This window comes from Agelaius tricolor, unplaced genomic scaffold, assembly GCF_023055355.1.
Source record: "Agelaius tricolor isolate 1412-34295 unplaced genomic scaffold, bAgeTri1.0.p SCAF_15, whole genome shotgun sequence".
In the NCBI taxonomy this organism is placed as follows: Eukaryota; Metazoa; Chordata; class Aves; order Passeriformes; family Icteridae; genus Agelaius; species Agelaius tricolor.
Genome location: NW_027269275.1, coordinates 14,097,486 through 14,111,809, shown reverse-complemented (window position 1 = coordinate 14,111,809; position 14,324 = coordinate 14,097,486). Strand labels below are relative to the sequence as shown.

The following is a 14,324-nucleotide window of genomic DNA, read 5'->3' as shown; positions in this document are numbered from 1 at the left end:
TGCACTGCACGGACCCCTTAAAGGCACGGCCACCCCTGTGCTGCTTCCCAGTTTTCCCCATCTCGGGGGGCTTGCCAAGGGGGAATGGGGGTTTGACGTTTTCTGCCCTAAAATGGGTTTCGGCGGCAGTGCGTACCCCTAAGTGCCCTGCGTCACCCCTGTCACGAGTCCGGCTCCTCGCAGGGTTCTCTGCAGATAGAAGGGGTGCCCGGGCGGTGGGCGCGGGTGTCGGTTCCCGGTGGGTTGTCAGGGTGGGTGCCTGCTGGGTGCTGGGGTGCGATCGGTACGCGATGGGTACTGGGCGGTGTCGATGCACTGGGTGTGTCCCGGAGTGGGTAGCGGCAGATGCCGGCGCGCCGGGTGGATACCGGGATAGATAACGGGGATGGGTACCGGGGTGCCGATGTCTGGAGATGCTGGTGCGCCGGGTGGGTACCGAGATGGGTACCGAGTTGGGTATCGCATTGGGTACTGGGGGTGTTCAGGGGGCTGGCGATGCGCCGGGTGGGTACCGGGGTGAATCCTGGTGGCTGAGTACCGGGGGTTCCGGTGCTGGGCACCGGGCTGGAGGATGCCGATGTGCCGGGGTGAGTCCCGGCCTGGGCACCGGGGTGGATTCCTGAGATGCCGGTGGGAGAGTGGGCGCAGGCGGCCCCGCTCGCCTCCTACAAGTCCCACAAGCCCCGCCGGGCGGCCCAGGACTACATCTCCCAGCCTGCCGGGCCCGTCCGTCCCCCCCTTCCCCCCCGCCCCGCGCGGCACGGCGCGGCACGGCTCCGCACGGCACGGAGGGCGGTGGCAGCGGGGCCCGGGTGAGCCCGGCGGCGGGGCCATGCCGGAGCTGAGCCAGGTACCGCGGCGGAGAGCGGGCCCCGGGCGGGGGATGCGGACACGGCCCGGTTCGGCTCGGGATGCCGGTCCCGGGGAGGCGGCGGGGGTAGCGGGCGGCGGCGGGGAGCCCACCCGGGAGCTGCCCCGCTGCTGCGGGCTGGTGCCGGTGCTGGGAGCTGGCCTCGGGCAGCACCCACACGGGATGCGTCGGGTTCATCCCCGCTGTGGTGGTCCCGGTTGCTGGTCGCGGGGCTGGGTGCAGGTCTCGGAGCGGGGAGTATCCCCCGGGGTGCAGTGGGTGCTGAACAGCCCTGGGAGGATGTGCTGTCCCCTATCCGGCGTGCAGGTTCTGGGTGCTGCTCCCGGTGCTGGGTGCTGGCTGCCGGGAGCATCCAGCCAGGTTGCATTGGGTTCGGACCCAGCAGGTTTCGCCGGTCCGAAATGCTGGCCCGGGCCCTGCGGTGCGGTGCCAGGGAGGGGGTGCTGGCCCCAGCCGCGGTGTGCAGCTCGGGAGCAGCCCCAGGATGCTGCCCGGGCAGGATGTGCTTGCCCCGGGGAGGATGCTGGCCCTAGCAGGGCTGTCGGGGCTGATGGAGCTGCTCCTCTCCAGCCGTGTGCCCTGGGATCTTGAGGGCAGAGCCGGGGGACCAGGGTGGGAGGACTGGCTGCGAGTGGCCCCAGTCCCCACCAGTGCCAGTGTGCACGGTCCCTCAGCAGCGGTGTGACACATGGCTGCGTGACACACGGCATCCATTGCATGGGTAGTGGCAGCCAGGATTTCGCAAACAGCCTGAGCGTCCCTGGGGACAGGGTAGAAAACTGTGTCACCGAGCAGGGGATGTCCTTTGCCTGCTTCTTTGTGTGTGTGGGGCCACTGAGGCGGGCACTGGTGTGAGATCTCATCGGTGTGCCTGTCCCATTGTTTCAGGGTGTTTCCCTGGCTGAAGCACGGCTGCCAGAGGGGGATTGACACCGGAGACTGTATTTCAGGGCCTGGCGATTCAAGGGGTCCCCACATATTCCGGGGGCTTCAGTGCTCCTGGCGCAGGGGGAAGGCAAGGCTTGCTCAGGCTCCAGCTGCAGAGTCAGAGCACTTATTCCAAAGCTCCCAAATATTTCCCTAGAGTGAGGGCTTCTCATACCATCAGGAAAATATTGGGGGCAGGATGGCACTTGGGCAGCGTGCAGGCTCAGGCTGGAGGAAGGGCCACGTCCCCGCCTGCTGCCAACAATCACAAAACGTGGCTGGGGTAAACCAAATCACAGCAAACCCCAAAACTTGCTGAGCCTCCCTCCAGGAAGACGCGTGGGTTCTGGGCTGCTGAAGGCAGTTTTGCCTAGGAGAAGGCTCTCCTTTTTGCTAGGAAAGGCTCTCCCTGAGCAGCCGCCCCGGCCGCACCGTGGCCAAGGCGGTGAGCGCCAAGGGGAAGTTCCTCAGCGCTTTGGGTTTGCTTTCCCCTTTCTTCCCTTTTCTTCCCCTTCTGTCAGAAGCTCAAGTCGCGGCCTCAGCGGGGAGGGGTGGGCTGGGGGGTGCCTTGCCCGCCGCACCCCCCCCGGGCGCGCGTGCCCGTCTGTCTGTCCGTCTGCCCGTCTGTCTGTCTGTCCGTCCGTCTGTCCCCATCTGGCAGCGACAGCGGCCCCGCTGCCGGTTGTGTGCGGCATCTGCCTGTCCAAAGCGCTCCCCTCTCCTGCGAGGAGCTCATGGCGGTTCTTGGGAACGGCGGGGCGCGCTCCGCTCGCCGCCCACGCCTCGCCGGCGCCGGAGGCAGGCGGGGAGAGCGGGCAGGGAGAGCCCCGGCTGCCGCAGGCTGCGGGAACGCTCGGATTTTCGTGCCCAAACAAGCTCCAAAGTGCCGCTTTTTGGGGAAAGGCTCCGATGGCACCGAGGGCTCGGTGGTTTTGCTGCGGGCTCTCGGCACGCTGGATGCCGCCCGCTTTGGCACGCCGAGGTCCCGGCAGCTCGATGGCTTTAATCTCTTCCCGTTGCATTTCATTTTTGCACGATTGCAAGCTGCTAATTGCTCTCCAGTGGCTTGGCCGGCTTCAGTGCTTCTTCATGAGCCAGGATTTATCAGAGCCCGCCTGACCCCGATGGGCTGGGTTGTGATGGGAGAGGCTGGGAACCTCCTCTCCCTGCCCTGCTGGGCTCTGCACTGGGCTCCGGGGTATCTCTTGCCTTCATGTCGCTCTTTGCCACTGGCATCTTCCAAAAGCTTTTTTTGGAAAGTACAGGTGATTTGGGTCCCAGCTCCAAGGCAAAGTTCCCAAAGACACCCCCGAAACTGCACATGGATAACTGGTGAATGTGTACAAAAATTTATATATGTGTATGTGCGTGTGATGTATAGAGTTTTTTCCTTATGGGATGGATAATTCAGTGTTTGAGCTCTACAATAACACCCTCAACAGTCGCTCTTGGGAAGCCAGAACAAGCTGCAGTCACTTTGCTCCGGGAGCAACTGTGTCCCCAGCAAAGGACTTTTGATCTGCAGCAGTAATTGGGCTAATTAGGAAGCTGCAAATGCTCCCCCTTCTCCCCAGGTATCTGAGCAGAGCCCCAGCTACTGGAGAGAAGTCAGGGGCTCTCGCCAGTGGAACTGCTCTAATTTTACATTTAATGGGAGTTCTTGGCTGTAACTGGGCTGTGCTGGGATTGATGCCCTCTGGCCTGGGGAGCCTTTCATAACTTCCTTGTGATGAAATCTCATAGGTGCAGTTTCCCTAACGAGTTCAATGTCCTCTCAGTGCTGCCTGCAGGCAGAGCAAACCAGGGTGGTTTTATGGCCACCCGCAGCGTGTGCTGAGGTTGCAGCTCTCAGCTTGGGTCGTTCCCCAGGGGAGAGATGGCGTCTGTGGGTACAGCACCCATCAACCAGCCCTCAAAAGCCAGAGGAGAACCTTTGGTTTTCCACCACCTCTGATCCTCGGCGCAGGTGAGATCCAGGGAGGAAGGCAGGAAGGTGCAGGGGCCCCGTGTCCCAGCTCGCCTTCCCCGGGCACAGGGCCACAGCTTCCTGCTGCAGCATCTGCCTGTCCTGCACTCCTGCACATATTTTCCTGGTGAGGCATCAGGCATGAACCTCATGGGTCCAGGCTGGTAAAAACAGCAGCAGTGTAGAGGGGAAGTGGTTCCTTCCCAGCGAGGCAAGGCTCAGGGTGCTGCTGGCAGCTCCGGATGCTGGTGGTGACAGAGGAGCAGGGGCCCTGCCCCTCCTAGGGGATGTGGTGGCTGCCTGTGGTGTGGCCTCATCTTCACAGGCAGCTGAGGCTGCAGGGAGACTGGTTCAGGGGTGTCTGTGGGGTGCAGCCCTGCTGTAGCAGGCAGGAAGGGGGAGCAGGCAGACCCTGCTGACCCCAGGCTGCAGCTGTGGGAGGGTGAGACAGAAATGTGGCCAGCAGTGGGGAGCTGGCTCCCCATGGGAGCAGATGGCTTTGCACAGGGAGCTGGGGCAAAGATGGGAGAGAGGAGCAGGCAGTGGCAAGCCCCAGACTCTGCCTCCTCTGTTCTGCTGGGCTAGTTGGCCAAACCTGGCTGCTCGGTGGGACTCAGCTTGGTGGCACCTGGTGTGGTGGTGCTTGACCTGGGGCTCAGTGGTACCCAGCTGTGTGGTACCTGAGCTGCTGGTACTTGAGTTGGTGCAAACTGGGGGTTTTGGGGTGGGTGCTTGAGGTGCAGAGCAGCTGGACTGTCTCTGCCTCTCAGTTCCATGAGCATTCAGGACCACAGGGGAGATTTCCACTCCCTTCCCTGCCTGTCCTGCCTCAAGGAGGGAGCTGCTGCTCCTGGCACAGGGAGCTGAGCATGACAAGGCTGTGCTGTGAGCATGGCCTTGGGCTTATCAACACCCCTGGAGTGCAGGGTCCCTTGTTCCCCCTGGGGAGACCTGGAATGGCTGGCAGAGGGTAGGGGAAATGGCACTGGAGAATGCTCAGGGACATCAGCCACACAGGCTGGGTAGTCCCAATGGGAGTGTGAGCTGCAGGGATGGGCATCTGCCTTGGCTGCTTCTGCCAGTGTGAGTTCTGGGGGGAGAGTGCCCACCCAGCATTGCCCCATCGAGCAGCACAGGGTGCTCAGGCTGCTGCAGTTCCCTGAGAGTCACACTGTGGTTGAGCCAAGGGGTTTGAGATGCTGCTGGACCAGTCCCTGCAGGCCCATCTACCAGCAAGGGTGGGAGCATTCAATTCTGTTTTCCCATTTCTAGCACTCCCCTGTGTCCCTAAATCCCATAGGAAATGGCCTCAGCATGGCTGGCTCCATCCCAGCTCTGTGCCAGAGATTTGGCCTCCATGCTTTTTCCTGGCCCTATCCCAGCGCTGAGGGATGAGCCTGAAATAGCCCCTCTGGAGGCCAGACACAAGGAGAGGCTGGAATTGCTGCCATTGGCAGCCAGGGGTGCGAGTTGGGTTTAAAACATGGGAAACCCAATTAACTTGCCTCCATTAGCTGATTGAGCTGGCTGATAGGAGTATGATTAATTAAAAGGATGAAGAATTACTTACCAGGTCCTCCTTGCTGTTGGGATGTGGTGATGGCTTAATGCATGAAATTGGCTTCTTCTCTTAATACCTGGTGTTTGTCTACAGCCAGCCATCAGTTCTTCATGGCATCACCCCATGGCAGGGAGAAATGTCCTTGTGCCAGCACTGTGTCTGCTCCCTGCTCCCTCTCCCATCCAGCTTCCAGGGAGGAAAAAACTCAAGGAGAAAATATAATCTCTCTAGATGGGTGAAGCAGGAAAGGACCTCCTTAATTAACTGCACTTTTCTTGCCAAGCCTTGCTGTGGCTGTGGAAGCCCAGTGATGCAGAGGGACAGGCTGTGGTCCCTGCCCGCGCCGCCCCCGGCGCATCCCGCGCGCTGTTCCCGCTAATGCGAGCTGACGGCCCCACGGGGGCAAACAGCTCCTCACACTCTGCCCGGGGGCTGCAACCTCTGGCACTGCTTGGGCCATGGGCAGAAAGAAATTGGAATGGTTTTATGACTTTTTGTAGTAATTCTGCTCACTGAAGTCGTGCCTGAAACAAGGACAGGTCACACTCGCTGTTTGTGTCTGGCATTGAAGGAGGTGGAGAAGACTCAACTCAGATCTGCTCCTTCCCTGCCAAAAAACCCCAACCCTAATTCTCAGGTTTTCCACCCATGGCAGAGATGCCAGTCCAGTCCAAGGGGGCCCTGTTTGCTTCCCCCTCCTCCACCTGCAAGAGCCATGCACTGCTCTAACACCCAGTCAGTGGTTTGGTGGTGGCAGAAGTGATGTCTCTGCACAGGGACCATGGGATGAGTAGCCCCATGTCACACAGTGTGGCATTTCCCAAAGACTCCTGGGAGAATTTTCAGACCATTCATCCCTGGAAAGAGCAGCAGCCAGTGCAGACAGTGCTGCCACTGCTCCTCCACTCCCCTTCTCTCCCTGCCCCAAACACTGTGACATCCCATCTCCCAATGATGGCTCCCTCCTTTGCCCACCCTGCCATTTACTGGCATGGAAATTCATGTCAACAACCCCAGAATATCTTAGAAATGATCAAACAAAGCCAATGAGACCTAAAGATGCCAAGTGGGGATGTATCAATGGTGTTCTGTCTGACAGGGAAGGGGCAGGCATCCTCCAGGCCCTGGGGCTGTCGGTCACATCGCTCCAACATTCATCCTGAAATGAAAGATTATATGATTGGAAAAAACCACCCACCTGTAAAAGCAGCAGAGCAATTTGCCAGGACCTTTTAATAGCCTCGCTTCATTATCTCCTGCAATCAAAAAGAAACTTGTGTTTGATGAGTACATGGTCCTCAGGAGGCAATTTAGGATCCTGGGGATGAATCTGGGAATGGAAGGGTATTTAGTGGCATCGATGAGTTGCCAAGCATGCTCACCACAGAAGAAATCCTGAAATCCCTTATTAGTTTAAGAAGGAAACATCCAAATCTGGTGCAAAAAGCTCCTGCAAGTGGGGTTTTGTTTGTGGAGGAGGGTTGGATTAGGATTGGGCAGGGAGGGCATGGATATTACTGGTGTGTGTTTGTATGTGTGGGTGCCCTGTCCCTACTGGGGGCTGTAAGGACCAGTGCAGATGGAAATAGCTGCCAGCTCCTGCTAGGAAAATGATGACTCAAACCAGCCGCTGGGATTTAAGGCTTCTTTTCCCGCACATGAGCTGGGCTGGAGGGGGGTTTTCCTCCCCCTTTGTGGTCGGGGGCAGCTCCAGGAGGCCCCAGGATGGGGGCCGTACAAACTGTGCTCCAGATGGTCTCAGGGCTGGGATGCATCAGGCAGGACCAGGCTGGGCTGGGGAGCCGGAAAGGGATTTTCCCCCTTTCACCAGGAACAAAAATAACACAAGCACGTGATAGCTCATTTCCTTTAGCCTTTAAAAAGCCCCGTGGGATGGTAAGCAGCGGGAGCAGGGGAGGGGGATCAGCCCATCCTCTTTGGTAGCCCTGCCATATTATAGCTGAAGAAAGTGCCAAAATTGCCTTTTATCTACAAATCTTTCCAGCATTTTGCATCTGGGGGGGAGGGGGGAGCGGGGGATGTTATAGCTTTTTACTGGCTTTATCCCAAACTCCCTAAATGCAAAAACCCTCTGTTTAACAAGCACCCTGCTTTCCCCGCTGGCAGCAGCCCAAGGAACTGATTGCAGTCACTGCTGGCCATGCGTGTGCCGTGTTGGCGTGTTAAAATTCCCTGCCAGAGCCCAGGAAAACACCTGAACCGGGATGTGCCTTCTGTTTTTGGCTCTTTCCCTTAAAGACTGTCCCCACTTGAACAAATATTTGACAGGGGGTTAATGGTTTGTACAGGAGGTGTCCGTGCCTGGAAGTGCAATGGGCTGGCGGAGCCTTTGGGATCCATGTTCTCTTCCCATCCCAACAAGGAGGTTTTTGGGGGCTTAGCAGTCTATTCCTGGAAAGCAAGCCAGCGTTTTCCAGGACATGCTTTTTCCTAGGGAAGAAGCATCGTGGTGCCTGCCAGCTCCTAATTACTGCTGCCGGCCTCGGCACTGGCTTAATTGGAGCCAGGGCTGAGCCGTGGAGGTGATGCCTTTGCAGGGTTTTGCCTCGGGGCGGGGTCACGCCCTCCCCAAAAAGGCCTGGAGGGGAGGTTGTGTCTCCAAACCCTTGGGATTCTGGACCCTTCTCCAGCTCAGCGACTGGGTTAAAAGGGTATTTTCAGCCTTTTTTTCTTTTTTTCTTTGACTTGGCCGAGGAGCGCTGTCTGGCTCTGCCCACCCCCTGCTCGGGGGGCTTGGCCGCTCCTCCCGCCCCTCCCCGGGCGCAGGCGCCAGCACCTCTGCCCTGGCTATTTTTACCCGCCAGGATCACGAGCGAGCGAGTGACCTTCCCCAAGGGACGCTGCCGCTCGGGGGGGACAGTGCCAGCGTCCGTGCCCGGGGTGCCCGTCAGGCTGCGGAGCGGCTGCTTCCCGGCTGCTTCCCGGCTGCTTCCCGGCTGCTTCCCGGCTGCTTCCCGGCTGCCTCGGCGACGGCGGCAGCCGGCGAGGAGGGTTTTGGAGGGGCTGCTTATGGCGTGATAGAGAAGGAGAATTTAGTCTACAGAAAGGGGCCGCTTGTTCGGCTCCGGACGCGAGTTCATGGCTGAGCCTTTGTCTGGCAGAGACAGGGAGGGCACAGTCGGGGAGCTGCTGCGAGTTCCCCAGGCGCGGATAGCGATGCCGGCGGCATCTCAGCTCCCTGCGCCTGCTTGTCCCCTTCGGGTATGGCTCGTACCCTGCAGCCCCGTGCCTGGGACGGGCTGGGAGGCATTTTGGGGCTTTCAGGGGGGAATAAAGTATTCAGCCGCCAGCACCCTCCGCCTGCTCGGCGCAGCCCCTCTCTGCTGTCTATATCGCCACCCCTTGACGCGCCGTCCCCTTCTTTCCGTTCCAGGCCGGTGTGGTGGTGGCCGCGTTCCCGAGCCAGCGGCTGAGGGCAGCGTGCCAGCGGATCAGCTAAACCCCGGGGATGATGAGCACCGTCGCAGCCGAGCGCCAGCCGGGGCCGGGACCTGGAGGAGCCGCCGGGGCGCGGTGCCGCGGCTGAGGCCGGCGCGCCGAGCTGTGCCGGAGCCCGCAGCAGATGCTCCCTGCCTGGCACGCGGAGCCACCGGGGGCCCTCGCCGCGGCCGGACAACGCGGATGGAAAGCTGCAGCCCAGCAGGTAGGAGGCCGGTGCGGGGGTCCTGGGAGGCTCTACATCCCCCTCCCCACACCGCCGCCGCAGGGAGTTACAGCGCTCGTTCCTGCAGGGAGCCCCGCTGGCCGGCTGACGCCCTCCCGCGCCCTATGCCCGCGCCCTATGCCGGAGCGGGCGCCGTCCCCGGCTCAGCCACCCGACGACCATGAAGTGCTCGTTGCGCTTCTGCTTCCTCTCGACCGCCTTCCTGCTCGTCTTCGTCATGTCCCTCCTCTTCACCTACTCCCACCACAGCATCGCCTACCTGGACCCCGGCGGGCTGGGCGGCATCCACCGGGTGAAGCTGGTGCCCGGCTATGCCGGGATGCAGCGGCTCAGCAAAGGGGGGCCGTACCCTCGGGGCTGCTCCTGCCGCCGCTGCCCGGCCGAGGAGCCCGGAGCCACCGACTGGTTTGATGGGCGCTATGACGGCACCGTGTCCCCAGTGTGGACCAAGGAGAACATGGACCTACCGCCCGATGTCCAGAGGTGGTGGATGGTGAGCGCAGGGACGAGTGCCACGGTGTGCTCTGGCACGGGGGGCACAGATTTCTCCTCCACCAAGAAGGGGGCGCTGGGTGATTGCCCCCTGCCCTCCTTCCTTCCTTGCAGATGCTGCAGCCCCAGTTCAAGTCCCACAACACCCACGAGGTCCTGAGCAAGCTCTTCCAGATCGTGCCGGGTGAGGATCCGTACCGCTCCCGTGACCCACGCCGCTGCCGCCGCTGCGCTGTGGTTGGCAACTCCGGCAACCTGCGTGGCTCCGGCTATGGCCCCGAAATCGACGGGCACGACTTCGTGATGCGGTGAGGGCCAGAGAGCACTGCCAGGGCCCTGCCCTCTTGGTGCTGCCAGGGACATGGGATGATGCTGGCACTGGGTGCTGGGATGAGGGGGAGTGAGTCCAGCCTTGCCCTCTCCCCTGGGCGGGAAATTGCTGCTTGGCAGCATTCAGCATTCTCATGGGGATCACCCGTGTCATCTGCAAGGCAGGGGGCATTGGGACAGTGGTGTCATCCTCCCTGCTCTCTCCCCAGGATGAACCAGGCCCCCACGGTGGGCTTTGAGGGTGATGTGGGTGGTCGGACCACACACCACTTCATGTATCCCGAGAGTGCCAAGAACCTGCCCGCCAATGTCAGCTTTGTGCTCGTGCCCTTCAAAACCCTGGACCTGCTCTGGATCGCCAGTGCCCTCTCCACTGGCCAGATCAGGTTGTAAGTACCCAGTGGGCACTGGCAGCACCAGGCTGGTGGCTCACCTAGCTCAAGGACAGCTCCCCTGGGAGTAATGGGGATTCATTTGTTCCTCCCTCCAAGAGCCCCCCTTGGCAACTCAAGCTGGAGTTGGGGGCATGGGACCCCCAAGAACTCACCTGCCTCTTCACTCTTTTCCCAGCACGTACGCACCTGTGAAGCCTTTTCTGCGTGTGGACAAAGAAAAGGTACGTGGGGCTCATCCCTGTCACTGCCAGGAGCACCTGTATGGCCATGGCCTCTGTCAGGTCATCACTCCCCAGGGTTCCCAGTGCTCCTTCACGGGGTCCTGGTGCCAAAGGGAGCATGGCTGGGGCTACTGTGCTCACCCTGGTCTATGCTCCCAGGTGCAGATTTACAATCCTGCCTTCTTCAAGTACATCCACGACCGCTGGACGGAACACCACGGGCGCTACCCCTCCACTGGCATGCTGGTGCTCTTCTTTGCCCTCCATGTCTGTGATGAGGTGGGTGATGTCTCCTTCAGCTCCTGGCTGGCAGGGAGGGAGTTTGCTGAGGTCCTGAACCTTGCAGGGTTAAGGAAGGAGGTGGATTCTTTGGGTCAAACTGCAGCAGTCACTATGGTTGCCTGACACCACGAGGGGTGGGAAGGCTGTGCAGGAGGATGGGCATCTTTGAAAATCACCCCAGCAGCGCAGGGATTGCTGAGACAAGCGTGTCCCAGCGTGGTGAGGGGTTCTGGCTCACTCCCTCCCTTGCTATGGCAGGTGAACGTCTTTGGGTTCGGTGCTGACAGCCGGGGGAACTGGCACCACTACTGGGAGAACAACCGCTACGCCGGGGAGTTCCGGAAGACGGGGGTGCACGACGCAGACTTCGAGGCACACATCATCGACATGCTGGCCAAAACCAGCAAGATCGAGGTTTACCGGGGAAACTGAGGGCTGAGTCTCTGGCTTCCTGCTCCAGCAGGTCCTGCTGCCTGCGGGGGCAGAGGGTGAGGGACTCCCTGGTGGCCTCAGGCAAGGAGCACGTATGGGCGGCGCAGTTCCGCATTGCTGACAGAGCCACCGTGGTGGCATTTGGTGCCTCCAGCAGCCAATCAGGTTCAGAGCTAAAGGAGACTTTTTGCTTTTTTTTAATTATTATTATTATTATTAAGAAACCCAGCTGAGAAAGGATTTATAAACACAATCAGCGACTGACCAGGCGGCAGGGGTGGCCGCCTTGCATCTCTCTACAGTCAAACCAAATGCTGCTCTTTTTAAAAGAAGACAACGCCCCCGCCCCGGAGCCGCGCGACTCTGGGGAGCCCCTCGAGCATCGCGTCCAGGCCAAGGGGGCTGAGGGAGCTGTGGCGGCTGCGCAGCCTCACCAGTGGAACCAGCTGCTTCTTTTTTCCTTTATTTTTGTATTTTTCTTTTACCCCTCCTGGGGCACCCGATGCCGTCGTTTCTCCAGGGGAGGCTCCTGGCACGGAGGCAGGGCCCAGCACACGGATCCATGGTGGGGAGCCAGAAGCTTTGGGAAGCCAACCATTGCTGATACTCTGCTGCAGGCTGGCAACTGCTGGCATAGCTGTGCAGAGAGATGAAAAGGAATCTCAACTTTGGGGTGCAGCATCCCTGCTCTCTACCTGAGGACTGGGGAAGGGTAGGACAGATTTCAGGAATGACTGTACAGGAGGCAGCTAAGAAACCTACATGAGCAGCAGCCTGGTCACTCTTGCTGAGCACTGCGAGCAGTTGCAGGATGCTCAAGGGGTTGTGGGATGCAGCAGGGTCAAGGAGACAGGATTTCCTTTGCTTTCAGGCTGGGAAGAAACAGATCAGAGATTAGTGAGTGAGTGAACTGCGCTTTTGCTTTTGTGTTGCTCTAAACAGTTCTGGTGAGAAGCTGAAATCCCAAAGTCTTTGCTCCTTTTGCCAGGGTGGCGCTTGGTTTACACCAGTCTGGTACAGCCGGGGCTCTCAGGGTCCCCAGGGCTTCCTGGGCTGGACAGGCAGCCTATGACATGGGATGGGGAGATGCTGAAGGAAACTGCCTCCCCAGAGGTGTCATTAAAACCACTTTCTTTAGCTCAATCAGGTGGGTTTTGTTTTTTTTTAGGAGATGCTGAAAAGCTCAAGAAAAAGGCAACCATGGAAAAAGTCCCCCAGAGAGGGACCCTCTGCCTACACAGCCAGTGCTGAGAGTGGAGCAGGGGCTGTGGGGCAGTGCCCATCTGGGGAAGCTCTGCCCATGCTGCCTTGCTGGTTGCAATAGTTAATTTGAGGAACAATCACTGTAGGGGTTTTTGGGCTTGGAGATTTTTTACCCTTTTGTATCTGGCTTTTCTGTAGCTGCCTCTTACCTGTTTCTCCATTTTGCTTTGGTTGTTTTTCAGGGTTTTCTTTTATTTTTTTGAGGTTTCTTTTCAGTTGTGAAACATGAAGGTGTGGGTTGGTCACCTGGAGCAGGCAAGTCAGCAGCCCCCGGGCTGGGGAAATTCAGCTTTTCTGTTCACAGGGATTTAAACTCTTGAGTTTTGTGGTGGGTTTTGGTCTGTAGAAGTGGAGCCGCCCTGGTGCAGGCAGCCCCAAGCCACAGCACACAGGCTGCTGCAAGCCCTGCCCTCCACCTTCCTGGGTGGCTTTTGCTGATTTTTTTGTTTCGTGGCTTTTTTTACGGGGAAGAAAATTGAAAACCACAAAACCACGAGCAACAATGAGTGCCTTGACCATCTCCCATCGGTGACGCCTGGCTGTGCCCATGCTGGCGGCAGGGACGTGGCCGATGTACCTGGCAGTTGTACCCACTTCCTTCCTCGCACCACGCTGGATCTTAGCTGGGCAGCGCTGCTGGGAGAGAGGGACACATCCAGGCCACCAGGCCGGTGGCTAGGAAGGCCAAATCCAGTGTGATGAGGCTGGACCAGCTCCTGTTGCAGCTGAGCAGGGCCAGGCCTGACAATCACAGGGTGAGCGGCAATGCTGGGTACCAAACCCAGGTACCAAACCCTCCAGCAGCACAGCGCCGGCATCCAGCGTCAGGCGCGCTTGCGGCTCCTGGCTGCCCTGACAGTATTTTTTTTGCTAACTTCCTTCCCCTGCTCCCCTTTTCTCTGTTGTTTTAATTATTATTATATTATTATTTTTTATTTAAGCTGTCCCACTAGGACTGGCGACCACTCGTGTCTCCCTGGCAGGGCGGCCGCAGGCAGGCGCGTGCTGCACGGCCGGCGCACCACTGTACGGTACATAGAGGAGCTGTAGGCACAGGCTACGGGCAGGGGGAGGCAGGGAGGAGGTGCCCGAGCTGGCACACCTGGCAGAGGTTGTCTGCATCATACAGGACCTGATCTGAGCACCTCCTGCCCCACTGGGAGAGGGAGAGACCAGTGCTCTGAGCTAGGGCTAGGAGCAAGGCAGGCAGCTTGGCCTGTAGCCTCTGTGTACATGGGTACTTCTGCACACAACTGTCTTAAACCAACTGGTTTTTTTTAAAGTCAATAAAAATCATGCATCAAATCTACTCAGTGGTTTTCTTCTAATAGCTCTGTCTACTGTGCCTTTGCCTGCACCCAAACCTGGGTATCAGTGGGGTCAGGAGAGGGGGTAAAGGGAATGAGAGGGTTGCTGGGCCATGAAGATGCTCTGCTCTCCCCTCCTCTCCTGGGCCAGGCACCAGCCCCCAGCTGTGGTCACCATCCCCTCACTGGGGCAGGAGAAGGACTTGGCCCTGTGCTAGCCTGGGTGCCCAGCAGCAGAGCCCCAGCACAACCCCTCCAGCCTGAGCCCAGCAGTTGGTGATGCCACTGCTCACCCAGACCCCACATCCATGTCCCAAGCACCCTGGACCCTAAAACAGAGGCTCTGGTCCCATGCAGCCCGTGTCCCTGAGCCCCACCACAGCAGAGGGAATGACTTGAAGGACATAATTTTGAATGTGAATACAGGCAGAGGCAGGGAAAGGACTTCCCCAGGGTGATGCAGCAGGCCCAGAACTCACTCCTGCTCCCAGGGCTGGACCATTCAACAAGCCTAGTGTCCCTGCAGGATCCCACTCACACAACCAGGGGCATTTGGATTCTGACACACAAGGGTCTTGTATAACTAACAGCA

The 14,324-nt window shown here is 59.3% G+C and overlaps 1 protein-coding gene across 5 annotated transcripts; it reads left to right on the top strand.

The window, feature by feature from the left end:
- The first annotated feature begins 100 nt into the window (after positions 1-100).
- On the top strand, positions 101-13,734 carry ST3GAL2 (ST3 beta-galactoside alpha-2,3-sialyltransferase 2). Of its 5 annotated transcripts, none has more exons than XM_071440554.1 (8): positions 101-251; positions 8,720-8,989; positions 9,078-9,503; positions 9,617-9,810; positions 10,042-10,221; positions 10,403-10,448; positions 10,608-10,727; positions 10,989-13,734. In XM_071440554.1, the coding sequence occupies exons 3-8, from the start codon at positions 9,171-9,173 to the stop codon at positions 11,160-11,162; spliced, it is 1,047 nt and encodes a 348-aa protein (XP_071296655.1). In that variant the 5' UTR covers positions 101-251; positions 8,720-8,989; positions 9,078-9,170; the 3' UTR covers positions 11,163-13,734. The 5 variants fall into 5 exon arrangements, with proteins under 5 accessions (XP_071296655.1, XP_071296656.1, XP_071296654.1 ...); XM_071440555.1 differs by having other exon boundaries at positions 102-238; XM_071440553.1 differs by lacking the exon at positions 101-251 and adding an exon at positions 326-428.
- Positions 13,735-14,324: the final 590 nt, after the last annotated feature.

Coding starts and splice junctions, on each gene's coding strand:
- ST3GAL2 (XM_071440554.1), top strand. CDS start 9,171: ATGAAGTGCTCGTTGCGCTTCTGCTTCCTCTCGACCGCCTTCCTGCTC. Junction 9,504..9,616: donor ATGTCCAGAGGTGGTGGATG/GTGAGCGCAGGG, acceptor CCTTCCTTGCAG/ATGCTGCAGCCCCAGTTCAA. Junction 10,449..10,607: donor TGCGTGTGGACAAAGAAAAG/GTACGTGGGGCT, acceptor CTATGCTCCCAG/GTGCAGATTTACAATCCTGC.